The following is a 17,461-nucleotide window of genomic DNA, read 5'->3' as shown; positions in this document are numbered from 1 at the left end:
CTCCTGTAAGCTTCCCCCCCCCCCGATACAACTATTGAATAGAGTAGTTTAGAAGATCATAATGCAACATACAGAAGTGGTTCTCATAACACCCTTCTGGCCAAGATGGACATGGTTTCAAGATGGACTTGAAGAGGCTATTGAACATGAATCCCTGGCACTTCCCACTGAAGGAGGAATTGTTAACTCAGGGAACAATACTACACCCTTGACTAGCTCTGCTAAACCTCACACCCTGGGGGTTGAGGGTGAACAACTAATAGAGTTAGGTTATGTAGATGGCATAATTAGTACCATGTCAGCCTCCAGGAAAAGTTCCACAAAGTCGATAACAATAACTGGCAATCTATTGTCAAAGGCTTTCACAGCCGGAGAACGATGGTTGTTGTGGATTTTCTGGGCTGTATTTCCAGGCTGCCAAGACCACGGCAATACAGCCCGGAAAATCAACAACAGCCATCAATAACTGGCAAGTTTTCCAGATGTGGTTCATAGATAGAGGCATGGAATCCTTATTGGTGCCGGTTAGGGAGATATATCCTTTCTTCAAGAAGGGCTGGATAAAAGTCTTAGCACCAACACCCTTAGACGGCAGGTGGCGGTCATTTTGGCAATTAGGGATTCTAGGAAGGGAAATTCCCTAGTACATCACCCTCTTATCAAGATATTCTAAAGGGGGACCTCATTGTTGAATCCTCCACGGATTCACCAGTTTCCCACATGGAATCTTAATTGGGTACTGAGAGCATTATCCAAAGACCCCTTTGAGCCTATGGCCTCATATTGTCTAAAGGAATTGACCTCCGGGATCAAAATCAGCTAACTGATCCTGCCTTCGGAGAGGAGGAGCTATATCCCAGAAGTAAGGACTGCTCCACTCCTAGACCACCGGGAAAGGAAACTTCACGGTAAATGAAAACAAATCTTCCATTCTCCATGTTGTTCCACTTCCTTGCATTGATTTTTCAGGGGCCCATCTGTTCACCAGTTATTCTTGGGATGATCTAGTGACATGCATATTTTAGAAGCCAAGGGCTGAAAGACTTGGGGAACCTTACAGCATTGGGAGTCTAAAGGAGAGAGAGTGTGGAAAAGAAGCAAGGCAAATAAATGGAAGACTTCACGATAAAATTCTTTATTGAATAGTTAGGACCTATTCAAGTATGGAGTAAGGGTCACTGGGTGCATGCGGGTTGGGGGTAGTTGTGAATTTCCTGCATTGTGCAGGAGGTTGGACTAGATGCTCTTAGAGGGACCTTCCAACCCTATGATGCTATGATTCTAAGTATTTAATTTGTTACGTTATTTGCATAGTACCTGGATGATGTGGCCAGAGCAATAAGCAAGGCTTGAAGAATTCCTCTGATGAAGACTATGGGGTTCTTCTTGGTGATGAAGAAGTACATCATTGGCAGAATGAAAAGTCCATGTACTACCAGGCCACAGACCACTGTAATGGCATAAAAGCCCAGCTTCTTCCCAATGGCGGAGGGATCATCCATTTCCAAGATCTTGCCAGCAATAAGAAAAACTATTCCAAATGGAAAATACCTGAAAGAGAAAAACAGATTGCATGTAAAAGAGAACATAAACATTGGGATGCAGATTGTAAATTTCAAGAATGTCAGGACTGCTTTACTATGTCAATGGAACAGGGCACCTGCCATTATAACAATGGCTAAATCTAGAAGTATGGGTGCATTGTGAATCTAATTTCAGCAATGTGGGCAGGAGAAGGGATGCTTAACTATTTCCTCTTGGGCCCTTTTTAGATGAAAAAATAATGAAATTTTCTCACCAGTGGAGAAAAAAATATGGGGAGTCTGAGTTTTTTCTCTGTGTGTGGGAAAGCACTTCAGGGTAGGGTATGATTTTGATCTCAAAAACAAGCCTGCAGGGGAAGGTTATACATATTCTTCCCCAGCATCACTGCTACAATCAAATTTGCAGCTCTTGTGGCTGCATTTCAGAAACAAAATCATGCATGTCATTTGACCCCTCAAATAATGGTTTTGATTCTGGATAATCTTGTGGTTTCTCAGAACCTTATCAGGTATAAAAAAATAATAATGGCAGAAAAGCTGCTTCACAAGGTCTTCTATTACAATGGTCTTCCATTGCCATCTTTCTGTATAGTCACATGATATAGTTGAGGGATGGGATATTCGTATTCCAGGTTTTAGTTTCAGGGACATGTTAATTTAAAAGACTTTCCCACCTTTTCCAAATGCACCCACTGGGGCTGTTTTTTCAAGAACAGCATGAGAAGAAAGGGACTCTTTAATCCTTTCCTTTCTGTTGAAAAATACCCTTTCTGTTGAAAAATACCCTCTCCCAAGTTGCTTTTATGTGTGTTGCATAAAGCTGAAGGATACTTGTATTTTTTCCTAGTGGGAACACAAGCAACTCAGAAATAGCTTTTTCGGCAAGAAAATGGCAGGGGAAGAAAGCATTAAAGAGCCTTCTCTCCCCAAACCCATACTCCAGAAAAAAGCAGGTCCAAATGCCTGCATTTGAAAAAGGGAGAGAACAAACACAGGAGGAAACAAAACATGTTGACAGAAGAACTCAGTTTGTACAGATCATCTGTAAGATCCTGGCTTCCTGCAATATTCTGACATGAAAGGATTCCATAGCAAAAGAGTTGGTCACAAAGGTCCCATGAAGAGAGAAAGGTTTAAAACTACTACCTTATAAAAAGTATATAAATGGCACACAGAATTAGTGTAGTATTTGAGTTGCTCCAGCAAGCCAATGATTAAGAACATCCTTTTCCCAAAGAGAATATGCACAGCTGCTCACTTTACGAACATTGTTTGGTTATCCTATTTTGGTAATTCCATTTAAGGTTGTGTAGTCATTTCACTGATGACTATGGTGCCACTGAAACTTACTTTTGGCATCAAGTTTCACTTTTCCCAATACATCATTTACTTACCACACAGCAACAGCCACTATCTTCATGACAGATTCATTTAAGCACTGGCAAAAGCTCACCAAGGGAACGCCACTGCTACCCATCCTACCCAGCATTATTCCTGCAAACAAATAATATCTTTGTTCCATTTTATATGCCTTCAGATGCATTTCCACAATACAGCACACCTCTTAACACAGAAAACTGCAAGCACTGTTTTCCACACATCACTCTGTATCACTCCAACACTTGAGTCTCATGTGTGAATTCAGTAAAAGGTGGCAAAGTTTACAATCTGGTTGGTTTGCAAAACAAACTGAACTAGCCTCTCATGACAACCCATTTGCTCTCCTAACAACTTGTGCATAATGTCTTTATATTTCCCTAATTGCTCACTCCCTTGGTTGAAATTTTTAAAATGTCCTTTTGAATAATATATAAGGAGTTTACAGAGGATCCCAGCTAGCTTGAGGGGGAGGTGCTGGAGTAGCAATGTTAAGGAACATCTAGGCAAGCAGTGAAATACTTGTCTGCTAGGCAATAAAATGTTTACTTTTCTTTTAGTATGTTTCTAATGGTATCAAAACAGAAGTAGGATGTTAAAAAAGACACTGGAAGCAGGGGCAGCTGAATATTGTGGGACTTGAGACCTGGTTGCCAGTGGCACACTAGCAGAAAAAGGTAGATCATAGCTTTTGCAATCCTCACCTAGCCTGCATACATCTGGCAATATTGCTGAAAATTGGAGAAAAGTGAGGCAGAGATTTGGATTTCACCTAGACATTCTCTGGGTTGAAGAAAAACCTGATAAACACCTGTTTTGTTGCATGTGGTAGCAGAGGAAGCACTAGAGATTTACAATGATTTCCAGTTAGCAGAAGAGAAAAGCTGGAGTTTGGTACAATAATGAGCATATTTGAGGAGTATTGTACACCCCAAAAGGTGCAGATTGTTTACATGCATGGAGAAAATGGTTAGAAGTATGGAGAACATACTACAGAATGAAAAACCCTGTGCAAGACCTGCCCCTTTGATATCTTAACCGATTCTCTGATCTGAGCCAGGATTTTATGCAGCAATAGGGAGAATGCAGCAATAGGAAGCATTAAGAGAATTTCACCCTAGAAAAAATGCATAAGATTTTCTAGAGCAGCACGGGTGGTGAGGGCATAGGTAAAAGTACCTGATACTACCTGAACAGACTGCCCATGTAGTAAGCAAGCACACTTACGGATAGACAACAGATGCTAACCATAAAGTGCAACCGCCATTTCAAGGGAAGGGAGACAGAGATGTGAAAAAAGATCATTGAAAATGTGTCATGCAGCATGACTCCAGACAGCATGCTCCTTTTGGGAAACCCTGTTACAACAGTGGGTAGCACAAGCTGTTTACAAAATACTGCAAATCACAAGTGTTGAAACTCCGAGTGAATTGAGATGCAGGACTAAGAGTTTTAGGTGGACAAGGCAGATTCAGGCAGTGGTTGAGGAGAACTGGAGTCTACCACAGGAAGTACAAGGAACAAAGCTGTCTTTTAACCTGAGCACAGGTGCCAAGATCAATTCCCAGAACAAGATTCTAAACTGGATCAAAATTATACCCTGCCAGAATAAAGGTGACTGGTTATCTGTGAGTCAACACACCAGTGAAAGGACTGGATATGGCTGCTGTCCCACACAAAGACACCAAGAATAAACTGGCATTTATTATAGTACCTGAACAGGTGATTCCAATCTTGGGTTTGGTGGCAAGTAAGAAACTTAACCTGGTCAAACAGGCTCTGATTGTCAAGAACAAGATCTGGAATATGAAATACTGATAGTAACGTCATGATTTTGTTGAAGGTCTTTCTCACTTACCAAGAGATCATACCATCCAAATTAATAAAGCAATTGCCCCACTGATCCATCCTTGCATACAGGTGCCATCTGCACTTTGTGATAAGCTCAAAAAGGAGCTAGAGAGGACGGGAAAATGTAACAGTCATAAAACAAATTCAGGAATCCACAGAATGAGTGAATGTGTTGGTCACTGTAAAGGAATTTAATAGGAAGTTACAAGTACATCTAGATCCCAGAAGCCTTTAAAAGGTTATCAAGTGAGAGCATTTCAAACTTCCTGCTAGGAAACTATGGCACAATTTGCAAATGCCTGATGAAAGAAGCAGCTTACAGTTGAGGAGACATTATTGGCACATCATATTATATTATTAGACTTTGGATAGTCCCCATCTGAGTTACTTATGGGATGCAGGATATGCTCTACATTTTCCTTTCCTGATGAGGACTTACTCACTGGACTTGACAAGATGGATGTACAGAAGAAGAAAGAAGCAGCATTTTAATGAAAGAACTTGAGAGCTTCCAAGTCTGCAACCAGGTGGTGACAGAGTATGTATGAGAAATTACAGTTCCAATATGCAGAGTCAGAAGATTATGGCTGAACATAGAATATGAAACAGAAACACAGAGCTGGAAGGTTCACCAAGGATCATCTAGTCAAACCCCTTGCACAGTGTAGAAAATTCACAGCAATCTCCCTCCTCACCTCCTTTCATTGATTCTTGCTCTATGCTCAGAGGAAAGCAAAAGATCTCCAGGATCCCCAGCCAATCTGGCCTGGAGGAAAGTTCCTTCCTGACCCCAAAGTGGCGATCATTATTACCCTGGGCATGTAAGAAGGGACCACAAGAGCCTTGCACTGGCTTATCCTTTCATGCCTTCCCTCTCCTGATTTGTGTACAGTCATATTGAGTCAGAGAATCATAACAGCTGTCAGGTGACCATTCAGCCTCTTCTTAAATTCTTCCAAGGAAGGAGAGACCACCACATCCCAAGGAAGTCTTCCATGGTGGAACTGCTCTAACTGTCAGGCAGTTCTTCCTAACATTTAGCTGAAAACTCTTTTGTTTAAAATTTAACCCATTGTTTCTAGTCCGGCCCTTTGGGGCAACAGAAAACAACTTGCTCCATCCTCTTTGTGTCAGCCTTTCAAATATTTGAAGCGTGCTATAATATCGCCTCTCAGTTGCCTCCTCGCGAAGTTAAACACGCCTAGCTCCTTCAGCCTTTCCTCATAGCACTTGCCCTCCTTTGGACACATTCCAAATGGTCAACATTCTTCTTAAACTGCGGTGCCCAAAACTGAACACAGTACTCCAAGTGAGGTCTAAACAGAACAGAGAAAACCAATACCATCACTTTGTGTGACCTGGACACTCTACTTCTGTTGATACAGCCTAAAATCAGATTCACCTTTTTAGCTACTACATCACATGGCTGACTCATGTTCAGCATATGATCTACTAAGACCCCTAAATCCTTTTCACATGCACTACTGCCAAGACAACTCCCCCCGATCCTGTAATTATGCCTTTATTTTTTCCTACCTAAATACAGAACTTTACATTTCTCTGTTGAAATTCATTTTGTTAGTTTTAGCCGTTTTCCAGCCTGTCAAGATCATCTTGAATCTTGATTCTGTCTTCTACTGTATTTGCTACACCTCCCAGTTTAGTATCATCTGCAAATTTAATGAGCCTCCCCTCTATTCCTTCATCCAAGTCATTTGTAAAGATGTTGAACAACACAGGGCCCAGGACATATCTCCACTTGTCTCTCCTCTCCAAGAGGATGAGAAACAATTTATAAGTACTCTTTGGGCGTGATCTGTCAACCAGTTACAATCCACCTAACAGTAGTAGGATCCAAACCACATTTTGCCAACTTGTCAATGAGAATATCATGAGGAATCTTATCAAAAGCCTTACTGTAACAAAAATAAACTACTTCCACAGAATTGCCTGATCCACCAAAGTAGTAACTCTCTCAAAAAGCGATAAGGTTAGTTGTTAAGGGATTTTAGAACTTTCCATGTATTCCTGTGTTATGCTTAAGCTGCAACTTTGGTTCCCCCAGTGCATGATGGGATGAGCCTTAGCTGCTTCCCTCCCTTTGACCTTGTTTTTACCTAGTTCAGACTGGCCTTGTTAAAATTGCTAAGTTAGCATCAGCAAAATATGAGGATGTTCCAAATGGCCATGATTTACAGCAGATTGCCAGATGTTTAGGTTTTGATATTCCTCAATTCCCCCAATTTCACTTTTGTGTCTCCCTTATGTCTCCTAGTTGGCATGTAGATTGATAGTGATGTATGCCAAAAGGGTGCCAAATGTAACACTTTCCAAATTGAGACAACTTTATTGTTTGGGAATTGCATGTGTTTTGCACTTATGTAGCTTCAAGTAGATAACTTTATTTTTTGATATTTCTTTGTAAGAAGGTATATAAGGTAGTGGTATTGCCAATTGCATGCATGTTCAGAGTCATCTGATGTGCATCAGTTTATTTATTGATTATAATCTAATAAACTTCTATTTTGTTTGCCACATCTCAGCCTTGGGTCTTTAGGGATGCAAACTCTATTTTGGGGTCTCCCGATATTGGGTACAGGGGAGTCATGATTTATTCTTGCCTGTGCACTTAGTAATCACAGCTGTCTTTTCTAAATGCTCAAAGATTGACTTTTTGTTAATTTGTTCAAAAACCTTTCCAGGTATGGGCGTCAAGTTTACAATAGTTACCAGGATCCTCCTTTTTCCCCTTCCTGAAGATGGGGACAACATTTGCCTACCTCCAGTCTTCTGGCACTTTATCTGTTCTCCAAGAACTCTCAAAGATGATAGGCAGAGGATTCGAAACTACATCAGCAAGTTCCTCTAGTACCCTAGGATGCAATTCATCTTGCCCTGAGTACTTGAATTCATCTAAAGAAGCTATGTGCTGACATACCACCCCACCTCTGTCCTAGGCTGCAATTCTCTTCCTTCCTCATGTGTTCTCTTTTTGCCAGGTTGAACACAGTTCCCCTTGCAAGAGAAGACCAAGGCAAAGCAGGAATTGAGCACTTCTGCCTTCTCTTTATCTCCTGTTAAAATCGCACTTTCCTTTCCCTGCAGTGGGCCTATCACTTCCCTTTTCTTTTTCTTGCTCCACACATAACCAACAACCCTTTTTTGTTTTGTTTAGCATATCTCACTAGCCTAAGCTCATATTGAACTTTAGCCCTTCTAACACTCTCTCTACACGCACTAGCCATTTGTTTATATTCATTCTTAGTTATGCAGCCCCCCTCCTTTCATTTCTTAAATGTGTCTTTTAAAATTTTCAGATCTTTAGAAAGCTGTTTACGGAGCCACTCTGGCTTCTTTAGCTTCTTCTAATTTTTCCTTCTCAGTGAAATAATTTGTGATTGTGCCTTCAATATCTCAGTTTTAAGATAGAAAAGAGTCCAGTAGCACCTTTAAGACTAACTAACTTTACTGTAGCATAAGCTTTCGAGAACCACAGCTCTCTTCATCAGATGCATGCTACTGAACTCTTTTCTATTTTGCCATCTTGAACTCCCTTCTCTTTGAGTATTTATGACCATGGGATTCCACCCAGCATAACTTTGAGTTTGATAAAATTAGCTTTTCTCAAATCCGACCTATATGTCTGATTACATTCAGCTTTTTGTGGCCTTTACTTTCACCTCATCAACTAGTTTTTCCCTTTTTTTGAGAATCAAGTCCAAGATAGCAGAACCCCTTGTTTCCTTCTCCATTTTCTGCAAGATGGAGTTGTCAGCAAAACAAATCAGGGATTTATTAGGCCTTAATGGAAAAATGTAACCCACAGGAGCAGGGAAATTAGGAGACATTCTGAGCCTTTATTGCTGAGCAATCGATTCCAGGACATCCCCATTAGATACTGACTCTGGACTACTGGAACAAGAACTTCTAGCCAAGACTCCATAGAGTAAAAAGGCAGTTTCTCAGGCCCCTGTGCATGAGAGGGCTTGTGCTTCTGCCCCCGCAAAATAGGAGGAGATGTGTGGTGGTGACTGGTGATTCCCTACTGAGAGGGGCAGAGGCTACTGTGTGCCGACCAGACCTGTCATCTCAAGAGGTATGTAGTCGACCAGTTGCATGCATCCAGGACATGACAGAAAGATTGGAAAGACTCATAAAGCCCGTGTCTTATTACCCCTTCTTGCTCATCCACGTAGGAACAAATGATTCTGCCTGGCACAGTCCAGAATGTATTAAAAGAGACTATGAAGCTCTGCATAAAAAGCTGAAGGACGTGGGAGTACAGATTGAGACTTCATCATCATCACTTCTTCCTTTTAAGGGCCATGGCTTGGGAAGAGAAAGCAGAATACTGGAAATAAATAACTGGCTACTCAGATGGTGTCATCAAGAATGGCCTGTTTCCTAGGCCACGGACTATGCTTTTGGGATGAAGCACTTCTGTAGGGAGATGGTTTGCACCTCATGAGGGTAGGAAAAATGTGTTTGGCAGGAGCCTTGCAAATCTGACAAGGTGGGGGAAAGAGAGATAAAAAACCCGAAGCTAGTATGATACCAATTACTGGTGATAAGAGCACTAATCCATCTGGTTACCGCCCAGTCTCGAACTTCCCATTTCTGGGTAAGGTGATTGAACGGGCAGTGGTAGAGCAGCTGCAGGTCTTCCTGGAAGACACATTGGTCCTGGACCCATTCCAGTCTGGCTTCCATCCGGGTCACGGGACAGAGACAGCGCTAGTCGCCCTCACAGACGATCTCCGTAGGCAGCTGGATTGGGGCAAGTTGGTGCTGCTGGTGTTGCTAGATCTCTCGGCAGCGTTCTACATGGTCGACTATGAATTGTTGACCCACTGCCTCGCCGATGTGGGGATTCAAGGGACTGCCTTGCAGTGGCTCGTCTCTTTCCTCCATGGTCGGGGACAGAGGGTGGTGCATGGGGGGAGGCTATCAGTACGCCAACCTTTGGTGTGCAGTGTCCCTCGGGGCGATACTCTCCCCCCTGTTATTCAATCTTTATATGCGCCCCCTTGCCCAGCTGGTATGGAGTTTTGGACTGGGTTGCCACCAATATGCAGATGACACCCAGTTGTATCTGCTGATGGATGGCCTGGCTCCGCCCCTAGTGCCCTAAATAGAGCCCTGGAGGCTGTGTCTGAGTGGGTGTGGCAGAATAGACTGAAGTTAAACCCTATGAAGACAGAGGTCCTGTACTTAGGCCATGGTGCAGTGGATAGGGGAACCAGCTCCCAGCATTCGATAGGGCACCATTTGTGCCCATACCAGTGGACAAGAGTCTTGGTGTGACACTGGACTCCTCATCAATGGAGGCCCAGGTCACAGCAGTTGCCCAGTCTGCCTTTTTTCACCTTCGGCAGGCCAGGCAACTTCCCCCCTATCTTTCAACCCATGACCTAACTACAGTGATCCATGCAATGGTCACCTCCAGATTAGACTACTGTAACTCGCTCTACGCAGGGCTTCCCTTGGGTCTGACCCAGAAGTTGCAGCGGGTCCAGAATGCTGCTGCATGTGTCCTGGCGGGTACACCATATGGGACACATGTGACTCCAACCTTGCAGCAGCTGCACTGACTTCCCATGGAGTTCCGGATCAGGTTCAAGGTTTTGGTCTAAACTTATAAAGCCCTAAACGGACTGGGACCGGCATACCTGAGGGACCGCCTCTCCCCATATGTACCCCAGAGAGCACTTCTTAGATCAGCAGGAAAAATCTATTGGTGGTCCCTGGTCCTAGGGAGGCTAGACTGGTCTCAACCATGGCCAGGGCGTTTTCAGTCCTGGCCCCAACCTGGTGGAACTCTCTGTTGGAGGATACTTGGGCCCGCCAAGACCTTGTGTCCTTCTGGCGGGCCTGTAAGACAGAGATGTTCCGCCAGGCATTTGGTTGAAGCCAGTACTCAGATCCACCGATTGGCCTCCCTGCCTGTCTCCTATTAGTGGGGTGCTATATCGAGTCATCTGCCCCATGTAGGAACAGTGGCTAATCTCACACCAACTCATGTCCCCACCCCTTAGTTCCCTTGTGGTTGGCAGGGAAGGGTGAAGTGAACCTGGGACATAGTGCAGAGTTAGAACATAGTGCAGAGTTTGTTTTTATGCTGTTAAATCTGGCTTTTATCATTATTTAATGCACTGTTTTATTAATGTGTTTTTATCTGTATGTTGTAATCCGCCCTGAGCACATCCATGGAGAGGGCGGACTATAAATTTAATAGATGATGATGATGATGATGATGATGATGATGATGATGATGATGATGATGATGAGCGGGTAGCAGCATATGTGCAGAGACCCATTAATTTGCAGGTAAGGGCAAATATGAAGTGCTCCAAGCACATAAACCATCGATTCCAATGTCTCTACACTAATGCTCAGAGTATGGGAAACAAACAAGAGGAACTTGAAGTCTTCATACAGGAACTATAACCTAATAGGCATTACTGAAATTTGGTGGGATGAACATACAAATGGAAGATTAGCATCGAGGGGTACAATTTTTTTAAAAGGAATAGCCCAGTAAGGAAAGGAGGAGGAGGAGTATGTCAAGGATGTATACCTGAATCTGAGCATGGAAGGTCAGTTGAGAGCCTCTGGGTAAATATAAGAGGAGAAAGAAATAATAGTGATATTATGGTGGGAGTCTTCTACAGACTATCAGGCCAGGCAGATGACTTGGATGATATTCTCCTCGACCAGATTACAAATATTTTTAGAGAGAAGGGACACAGTCATCGTGGGAGATTTCAATCATCCTGATATGTTAGAAATCAAACTCTGCTAAAAATGTAAGGTCTAATAAATTCCTGACTTATCTTGCTGACAACTTCATCTTCCAGAAAGATGGTGCACACTCAGATTTATCAAACAGACAGACCAAGGGACGCTTTCAGCATAACCATAGGAGTCTATCAGCAAATCCAAAAAAACTACAATACTTGCTGATACAAAGCATGCTTATGTTCAGTACCATTGGTATTCTGGCAAGAGAACAGAGGACACCAAGCTGAGGTCCAGCAAGGCCCATATGAAGACCACAGGGAGCAACAGTTGCCCTGATGGTCAGGGAAGAAGGTGCAAGTTCCAAAGTTGCTCTTACAAACTTGTTGAGTAGCCTGTAAAAAGACAAGGAAGTGATCGGTAAAGACGGACTCCAGAGTGATGTGCTAGTAGTAATCTCGCCTCTGCAGAAATGATAGCACAATTGGTAGTTGGCGTCTTGTGTTGAATGTGTTGCTTTCAGTTGGAAAAAATAGAATGAATTGTAATTTAGAGACATATCCTTGTAGAAATTGTAGAGGATGGGAGTTTACAGAGAATCCCTGCTGACTAGAAGAGGAAGAGATAGAGCAGCGATATTAGAATGCAGCTGTGGAAGCAGAGACATAGAGCATTTGTAATAAAATATTACATTTACTTTTTCTTTGATATGTCTATCTTGTGATGACTGAACCCCTAACTTATCTCACCCTTCTTGGGCCTCAGTCTGGTGGCTGAATTTGAAACAGGAACCACTTCACTCAGCATAGCAGCTGTATATGTGTCATCTAATGCAACAATCCCATGTGATGTGTAGTCAGATATACCCAAGCTGAAAATAAACTGGAAATTAGCTGTTTCAGCTCAGCTCAGGGATATCCAAAACTACTCCTAAATTCTGGGAGTAATGAAAATTTTATGTCCTGGAATTGTGGGAGTGTTTCAGGTTTCTGATCCCAGGAGCCAATAGGGAGAGATAGGAAGCTGGTTTGCCAAACCGTTGTTTGAAGGTATCTCCCATCCTATTAAATTTTAAAGGGCCATTATTTTCCATGGGAAGATCTGGGCCTTGAAATTGTAGGCTAGGTCTATCCCAAATAAAATAATGGCCCTTTAAAATGTAAAAGGACAGGTTGCATGTGCTATGTGCTGTCAAGTTGCCTCCGACCTATGGCAGCCCTAAAACGTCCTATCATTAACAGACTTGCTCAGATCCTGCAAACTGGAGGACATAGCTTTTTTTATTAAGTCAAGGCATCTCGTTTTAGGTCTTCCTCTTTTCCTACTGCCTTCCACTCTTCCTAGCATTATTGAATTCAGGCTTGATTTGATCTAGTACTCACTTATTTGTTTTTTTGGCTGACCATGTAGCTGCAAAACTCTCCTCCAGCACCACATTTCAAATGAATCAATTTTCTTCCTATCAGCCTTCTATATAGTGCAACTTTCACATCCATACACAGTAATGGGGAATACCATAGTTTGGATTATCTTGATCTTGATTACCAGAGAGACATCTTTATTTTTAAGTATCTTATCTAGCTCCCTCACAGCTCCTCTTCCAAGTCTCGATCTTCTACTGATTTTTTCATTGCAGTCTCCCTTTTGGTTGATGATTGAGCAGATACCTACTAACAACTGATAGGATAGACCAGTCCAGGGAAGCTCGGTCTATCATCCATAGGAAATAACAGTCATGGTTTCCTATGAGCAGTAGTGGCCAGGTCTTCCCATAGAAAAGGATGGCCCTTGAAAATGTAAAGGGAGGGAGACACCACCAAACAGCTGTTTAGCAAAAACAGCTTCCACTCCCTGCCTCTGCTACCTGGGAGGCAGGGGACTGGGGAGACAATTGTTAAACTGTTCCTGGATTTTCAGAACCCCGCCCCCTAAATAACTGTTTTTACACCATGCCATGCCATGCCATGCCATGCCATGCCATGCCATATTGATTTGCAGTGTAATCCTAAGAAAACATACAACCTTCTAAGGCTTCTAAGACTTCAATAGATTAAATAGATTTAATCCCTATGATATCTCTCTCCACTGTCACAAAGTCTCTATTATTTGTTAGCTGTGAATTGAATTAGGAGGCTTCAGTCCAGATTCTAGTGGAAAATCTAGGTGACAAAAGCCAACATCTCAACTGACTGCACTTGATGTTCTTGACTGGCAACCTTAGCAGACATTCAACAATGGGGTAAGAAATCCCAGATGTCTGATTTCTGTACAGAGGGATTCATCAATTGACAATAAAAGAAACTGACATATACAAGAAAGGGCTGAAAGGCATAAAAATAATTATGTACTGCTAGTTTCTGATAGTATCTGAAGAAGAGAACTTTGACTCTCGAAAGCTTATACCCTGAAAATCTTGGTCTTTATGCTGCCACTGGACTCAAATCCTGCTATTCTTGATTCTGTTGATATCTAGCCTATCAGAAATACTTAAAGTAGATAATAGTTCTTAAATTATGCTATAGGTTCTAAAAATGGTAATATATCTAGTTTAATCCCATACATCAAATAGTAATGCAAAACTACTTCCACAAGTTACGCAAATCAGGCTTTAGTGATACACCACAGAAAGAATCATCAAGACTAGAGAGAGAGCACTCACTCTAAGGTCCTAAGGACTTCTGTGAACAACTAAAACAGTTGCAACAGTTCTTGGCCAGGAAATAGGATGCCATAATGGCTCCTAGCTGGGGACTGCTGAAACCATTCCCAGTGTTGAATCTAGCACTTCTGCATAGTAGCATTGCTTAGTTTTCTCAGGCTTATTTGGACAGAGGAGCCAGGTGTCATCAGAAAATAAACCCACAGGGCTATGTGGCATAGTGGACTTGTGGACTGGCTCTTAAGTGCCTCTGTTATTCATACTTAGTACATCGCTCCTATATAGACCCATGCCACACCAGTGTGGTAAATGGTTAGAGTGCCAGATTAGGACCTGGGAGAGCCAGGTTCAAATCTTCACTCTGCCATGAAAATTTGCTGGATGACCTTGGGCCAGTCACACACTCGCAGCCTAACAGGGTTTTTGTGAGAATAAAATGGAGGAGAGGAAAATGGTTCCCACTGGGGAGAAAGGTGAGTGTAAATGAAGTAATTAAAAATAAAATAAAATCTGTTCAGTAGATTTTAGCAGAATCTATTTCTGATTATTTTGGATATTTGCAAGGTTGTTCTGCTTAACTATACAAACAGAGCTTGTTGTGACCAAGGCTAGTTTCAGGTTTGGTAGTCCCTGGACAAGATATTGTCCAGCAGGCCTAGGACACAGACAGAGAAGGCGAGCCAGTGAATGGCAGTTTCTGCTCCTACTCGACATTTCTTATTGATTGCAGAGCAGCAGCTATACTTTGCTTGCTTGCCCTCTCCTTCTGGTTGGCAGCTGTTCTCCTCCTTCTAGCAGCCACCCAAAGACCCTAGCAAGCCACCCAAAGACCCCTCCAGCCAGGTGATCAGCAGTGGCTTGTCACTGAAAATGTAATGTGTGCTTCCATCCACAAATCATTACAAAGACCCCTCCAGCCAGGTGATCAGCAGTGGCTTGCCACTGAAAATGTAATGCGTGCTTCCATCCACAAATCATTACAAAGACCTCACCAGTCATGTTGCTAGTGGTCTATGTGGGGCACACAAGTTTCTCGAGAGCTGGTCATCTTGCAGAGCTGGAGAGGGAAGTAGGAAGAGCTTGTCCCACACTTGTGTCATATGGAGAGGCATTCTGAGACCACTCCTTAGGGGCAAAATCTTCTCTTTCTCTGTCCTTCCTTGTTGGTAGTAGATTTTGTTTTGTTTTGTTTGCATTTTCTCCAGGCACTACCTGACCTGCTCCAATAAAGTTCATACCACCTTATACAGGGAATCTGGGGGAGTATTACAGTCAGGTAATTTTGTTTTTGATTTCCATTCTAAGGATTCGGCATCCAGTTAGGCGTGATGCCAAGATCTGATTGTATTGTTACTATCCCCCATTTGTATTCATTCAGCAGCCTGAAGACACCCAGCACTACAAAATCATTCAATAGTATATACACACAATAAAACAATCCTCCCATACAGCAGCAGCTAGCAGGCTTAGGTGCTTTCCCATAAGGCTTCAAGTAGTTTTACTTAAATTAGTTTGTAATGTAACTGTAAAACATTCATTGCTCAGAATGTGCGTTCTTGTTACAAATACTTTCTTTTCTAGATTAGCAGCAATCACATGTCCACAGATTTAGTGCTAAACAGGCTCAAAGCTAATTATCCAAGTGTGAAAACACTCTCTGAATGTCAGGGCTACCTGTGGTGCTAGGAAGAGAGAAATAATAGATGCATATAGTACCACTGGGAAACTGAACTGGCTCCTTTGCCAAGAATGAGGGGGAATCTGTTGGAGGTGAGGATAAGACTGCGGGTTGGGAAAATGCAGGCTAGGCAATCAGGAAACCATTTCAGCGAAAAAGATGCATTCAGTGGAAATGAAAGGTTTTAAAAAAAAAGAATGCTTACGTTGTATAAAATCTCTATGCTGATAATGAGCTGGGCCTCAGAGCTCACATCTGTGTATACAAGCTGGGTTCCAGATCTTGCTTACTTCCTGTTTCAGGAGAACAAGCTGCCAGATCCAGCTATTTCACAACATCAGTGCTTGTTGATTTGGCCAAATGCTTCAAACTGCAAATCCACACTATATTTTATAAATGACGTTAATCTGCTAATCTTCCTGCTGGCAGAAAGGTGAAGGCAGTTCAGTATGTGAAGCCAATTTGGGCTGAATGAAAGAGCAGGAGCAGTCTTGCTGAAAGCTAAAAGAGGGGGGAATAGTCCCCCTTCTGTCAGGTGGATCACTGTAGTTTCGTCTAGGAAACATGGTTCTCTTCATTGAATTAGTATTAAGAGTGAGATGTTGAGGCTACAACCTTCTCAAACATGAATTTGAGCATAACTAACAAACTTGCTTGAGTAATAATGATGCCAGTATCTGTGGCTTGTGCTAATGGGGACTCCTCCCAATTTGAACTGGGGGCATATATCCCCTCTCAACTTTTCCTGCAGTCTCCAATTGCCTTTTCCACTACCTGAGAAGGAAAGTGATGGGAAGCTAAGGTGAATTCTTCTTACTAATGTTTTAAATAAAATCCATTATCTTTCAGAGCAGAGGCAAGCTAAGGAGGATACAGCCCCAAAAGAATACTAAGCTTGTTAAATATTTTACTGCTCTCTGCAGGGCAGATCAAGAACTGCTTGACTGAATTTCATTGAGTGCAAAGACAAAAGCCCATTTTCACACAGCCATTGTAAACTGTTTTGGCTATTGGTTGATAACAACAACAACTACTACTACTACTACTACACTTACATATCACTCATCTAGACAGATTAGTGCCCCACTCAGAACAGTGAACAGTGTTTATCCCCCTCCCCCAGCAATACAGCTGGGGAGCTGGGGCTGAGAGGAGTGGCTTACTCAAGGCTACCTGCCAAGCTCTTGGCAGTGGTGGGAGTTGAACTAGCAGAGTGCTGATTTGCAGCCCAACAACTTAAACCGTTATGCTACAGCAGTGCCATTTGGCTGCCAGTTGATAATGGATTTTTAAAACCTTTTTTTTAACCTTTTCAGACAAAGCTGCTTGAGTCCCGTTTGTAATGTGGGGTTGAGCCATTAAAAAAATAAAAATTGTTTTTCCCATTCTCAAGTTTTCAATGTGCTTCCTATTCGTTGTGGAGTACTGTTTGAAATGTCTGCAGTGCTTCTGACAGTGCCGCCTTTTTATTTTCTCGTCAAAGTCTGACATGCTTTTTTTTAAAAGCACATATAGATTAGTGGTATAGCACTGCAGCCTTGTAACAATAAGTGTAAAAGGTCCTCTGAATACCTAGCTTTGCTTTAAAAAAAAAAGTCTCTAGCCCCTTTTGTT

The 17,461-nt window shown here is 42.4% G+C and overlaps 1 protein-coding gene across 1 annotated transcript in view; it reads right to left on the bottom strand.

Annotated features, from left to right (window-relative positions):
* Positions 1–17,461, bottom strand: part of SLC1A7 (solute carrier family 1 member 7) — a 73,274-nt gene that overhangs the window by 20,515 nt on the left and 35,298 nt on the right. Inside the window, exons 6-7 of the mRNA XM_054980797.1 lie at positions 2,939–3,038; positions 1,318–1,551 (exon numbers count right to left, since the gene is read on the bottom strand). Coding sequence (XP_054836772.1) covers positions 1,318–1,551; positions 2,939–3,038 — 334 coding nt within the window. The remainder of the gene's footprint in view (positions 1–1,317; positions 1,552–2,938; positions 3,039–17,461) is intronic.

Source organism: Eublepharis macularius, chromosome 5 (genome assembly GCF_028583425.1).
Source record: "Eublepharis macularius isolate TG4126 chromosome 5, MPM_Emac_v1.0, whole genome shotgun sequence".
Classification (NCBI taxonomy): Eukaryota; Metazoa; Chordata; class Lepidosauria; order Squamata; family Eublepharidae; genus Eublepharis; species Eublepharis macularius.
The sequence above is the reverse complement of the archived record's forward strand: the minus strand, read 5'-3'. Positions and strand labels throughout refer to the sequence as shown.